Here is a 3,043-nt window from a genome sequence, read left to right as displayed (position 1 = left end):
CCCCCCCCCCCCCCCCCCGGGTGGCTGGCGTCCCTGTAGCCCTGACTGGGTGTCACCTGCTCTGTAGAGGCAGGTCCTGCAGCACCTCCACACAGTGCAGCTGCGGCTGCAGCCCCAGGAGGCTCCTGGCACTAAAGCCAGGCTCCAGGAGCTGCGTGTGGACCAGGACGAGGAGGAGGAGGAGGAGGACGGGGAAGGGGAGGAGGCCAGTGACACCATGGAGGCCAGCGAGGTGGAGCTCTCAGACAGCGGTGAGGCCTGAACGCTGCCAGTGGCCCTGGCGCTTTCTCCCCTTCGCCCGCTCAAGCGGGGCCCAGAGCTGCGGTTGGGAGGATGGGGCCTGATCACAAGTCGTGACAGGAGACAGCTCCGTGCAAGGAGGGTGGCCAGTGCGGTGAGGTGGGCAGAGAGGGGTGCACAGAGAGCCTGGGCAGCTTTGGGACTTCCCGGAGGGTGTGGTGATGGGAGCTGGTCGGTGTCCATGGGGGAGGCAGTGAAGGTGACCTGCGGAAAGGGCACCTTCGAGCACAGGACAGGTGAGAGTGGAGCTCAGCTCTTCCCGGAACACCGTGGTGTGGGTTTCCCTGGAGGCCAATGTGGTCAGCCTTGTGGCAGGTGGACACGAGGGACAGTCTGAGGTGGGCCTGGGCTGCACCATCTCAGGGCAGTGGGGGCAGGAAGGGAGGACGGTGCTAGGAGGAGTGGCTCAGTGTTGGATGTGAGAGGCTCTCGGCGAGTGTCCCGGGCAGGTGGGAGGTTTGGGCCTTGGCTGAGAGGGGCTGGCTGGGTGTTGCTGGGGCGGAGGTGCAGGGAGCCACGGGCAGGGTGTGGCAGGACCAGAGACAACTTCAGGCAGAGCTGTTCAGACCGTCACCAGTCACCTGGTCGCCGTGAGGAAAGACCAGAAGGGGCCGGAGGCAGGAGCAGAGTGAAGGGGGGAGGGGTGCAGGGCGCTGGGGCGGAGGCCACAGTGCACAGGGAGAGGGAGCCTGGCTCAAGGACAAACTGTTGTTTGTCTGTTTGTTTTAAGGACAAGCTGTCTTTAATGTGAATGTGACTTGTCCTAACAAGGCTGTTTCTCAGTGGAGGGAGGACACACCACAGCATGGGGGCTGGGTGGGGGCGAGAGGGCTGGGTGGGGTGGGCTTGCTCACCGGTGCCCGCTCGGCTGTCACAGAGGGCGAGAGCCAGTCCCAGGACCTGGAGGAGGAGGAGGAGCTGCGGGGCTGCCTGGGCCGGCAGCAGGTGAACAAGGTGAGGCCCATGGGGGGTGGGGGGTCCCTCTGGGGCTCACCAGCGTGGCCTGGTCCCCTCTGCTTCTGCCTGCCCCCAACACACATCTGTTCTGTGGTGCCTGTGCCCACAGTGGAACCGGCGCAACGATGTGGGGGAGACCCTGCTGCACCGAGCCTGCATCGAGGGCCAGCTGCGCCGTGTCCAGGACCTTGTGCGGCAGGTGGGCCTGCGACCGTCCCTCCACCCTGTGGGTGCAGCAGGGACTCTTGGGGGTCCACTACCTGCCCCGAGGGGAGGGGAGGCAGCACCGCGCAGTCCCTCCGGGTGGCGCTCTGCCTCGTGTGGGAACCGGCCAGGCCAGGCTGCTGATGGACCGTGGGACCCGCTCTGGTGGGACCCGGGCCCTGGCCCTCCTCAGGCCTCAGCCCTGAGGGAAGGCCAGGCTGTGGGCACTTGGGGTCAGGCTCCTTCCCATCCTTGGTCACAGGGTCACCCCCTGAGCCCTCGGGACTACTGTGGTTGGACACCCTTGCACGAGGCCTGCAACTACGGGCATCTGGGTGAGCGTGGGCCAGGGGTCTGTCACACACAGAGGGGTCCGAGCAGGGTGCTGGAAGTTGGCTCACGTTCCCCGTCCCACAGACATCGTCCGCTTCCTGCTGGACCACGGGGCCGCCGTGGACGACCCGGGCGGCCAGGGCTGCGAGGGCATCACTCCCCTGCACGATGCTCTCAACTGCGGCCACTTTGAGGTGGCTGAGCTGCTCATTGAACGGGGGGCGTCGGTCACCCTCCGCACCAGGAAGGTGAGTGGGGACCAGGGCCAGGTGGGCACGGCCATGGAGGTGGGTCTGTTCCCTCCGGCCCTGCTCAGCTGGGTGCCACACAGGGCCACAGCCCGCTGGAGACGCTGCAGCAGTGGCTGAGGCTGTACCACCGGGACCTGGACCGCGAGACACGAGAGAAGGCTGGCGCCATGGAGAGGAGGCTGAGGGAGGCCTCCTCGGGCCGAGGCAAGCAGGGACCCCCTGCCCGGGACGCCGCCCCCACCTGGAGTGCTTCCTGGGCCTCGGGCATTTTCACGTGGGTGGCAGGGATGTGCAGGGCCCACCTCACTGCAGACTCCATCTCCCCACAGCTCCCCACAGCCCCCTGGCTCCCCGGAGCCTCCCAAGTGACCATCTATTTGACCCTGAGACCTCTCCTTCCTCGAGCCCCTGCCCAGGGCTCCCAGAGGCCTCTCAGGCCAGTGCCAGGGTCTGCGAGGCACAGGCAGTGCCGGCTGTGGCCAGGCCGCGGAGGAGCAGGCACCAGCTGGCCAGCAGCAGCAGCTCGGAGGGTGAGGACAGTGGGGGCCCACCTGGAGCCCCCCAGAAGAGGCCTCGGCACTCCGCTCCAGCACAGCGAGCCGGGGCCTGCACGCTTGGCCGTGTCAACAATAGGAAGGTGGCAGCAGCTGGCCGGGCAGCCTACTGGGCAGCCATTCGAGGAGTGGGCAGTGCCCAGAGCTGCCGCCCCAAGCCTGGCCCACCTCGGGGCCCGGGTGAGGCCCCCACTCCCATGGCAGCGCTGATCCCTGAGGAGGAGTGTCTGGCCGGGGCCTGGCTGGAAGATGACTCGCTGCTGACCCAGGGCCGCCGCCCACCCCACCCCCAGAGCCGTGGGTACAGGACCAGGCGCAGTGCCTCGGAGTCCAGCAGTGACGAGAGTCCTGTCAGGCCACGGGCCCAGGCCAGGCAGAGCCAGCTGCCCCGTCTCAGGAGTTGGAGTGCCGCGGTCCGAGCAGGTGCAGACGGCAGCTCAGCCA

At 67.7% G+C, this 3,043-nt stretch overlaps 1 protein-coding gene across 1 annotated transcript in view; it reads left to right on the top strand.

Annotated features, from left to right (window-relative positions):
• TONSL (tonsoku-like, DNA repair protein) overlaps positions 1-3,043 on the top strand; it is a 20,313-nt gene that overhangs the window by 4,529 nt on the left and 12,741 nt on the right. The window contains exons 9-15 of the mRNA XM_014538701.1: positions 68-251; positions 1,178-1,254; positions 1,367-1,456; positions 1,724-1,796; positions 1,879-2,042; positions 2,126-2,249; positions 2,375-3,039. Of these exons, the coding sequence (XP_014394187.1) occupies positions 68-251; positions 1,178-1,254; positions 1,367-1,456; positions 1,724-1,796; positions 1,879-2,042; positions 2,126-2,249; positions 2,375-3,039 (1,377 nt within the window). The remainder of the gene's footprint in view (positions 1-67; positions 252-1,177; positions 1,255-1,366; positions 1,457-1,723; positions 1,797-1,878; positions 2,043-2,125; positions 2,250-2,374; positions 3,040-3,043) is intronic.

This window comes from Myotis brandtii, unplaced genomic scaffold, assembly GCF_000412655.1.
Source record: "Myotis brandtii unplaced genomic scaffold, ASM41265v1 scaffold1956, whole genome shotgun sequence".
Lineage (NCBI taxonomy): Eukaryota > Metazoa > Chordata > Mammalia > Chiroptera > Vespertilionidae > Myotis > Myotis brandtii.
This window is presented reverse-complemented; position numbering and strand designations above follow the sequence as displayed.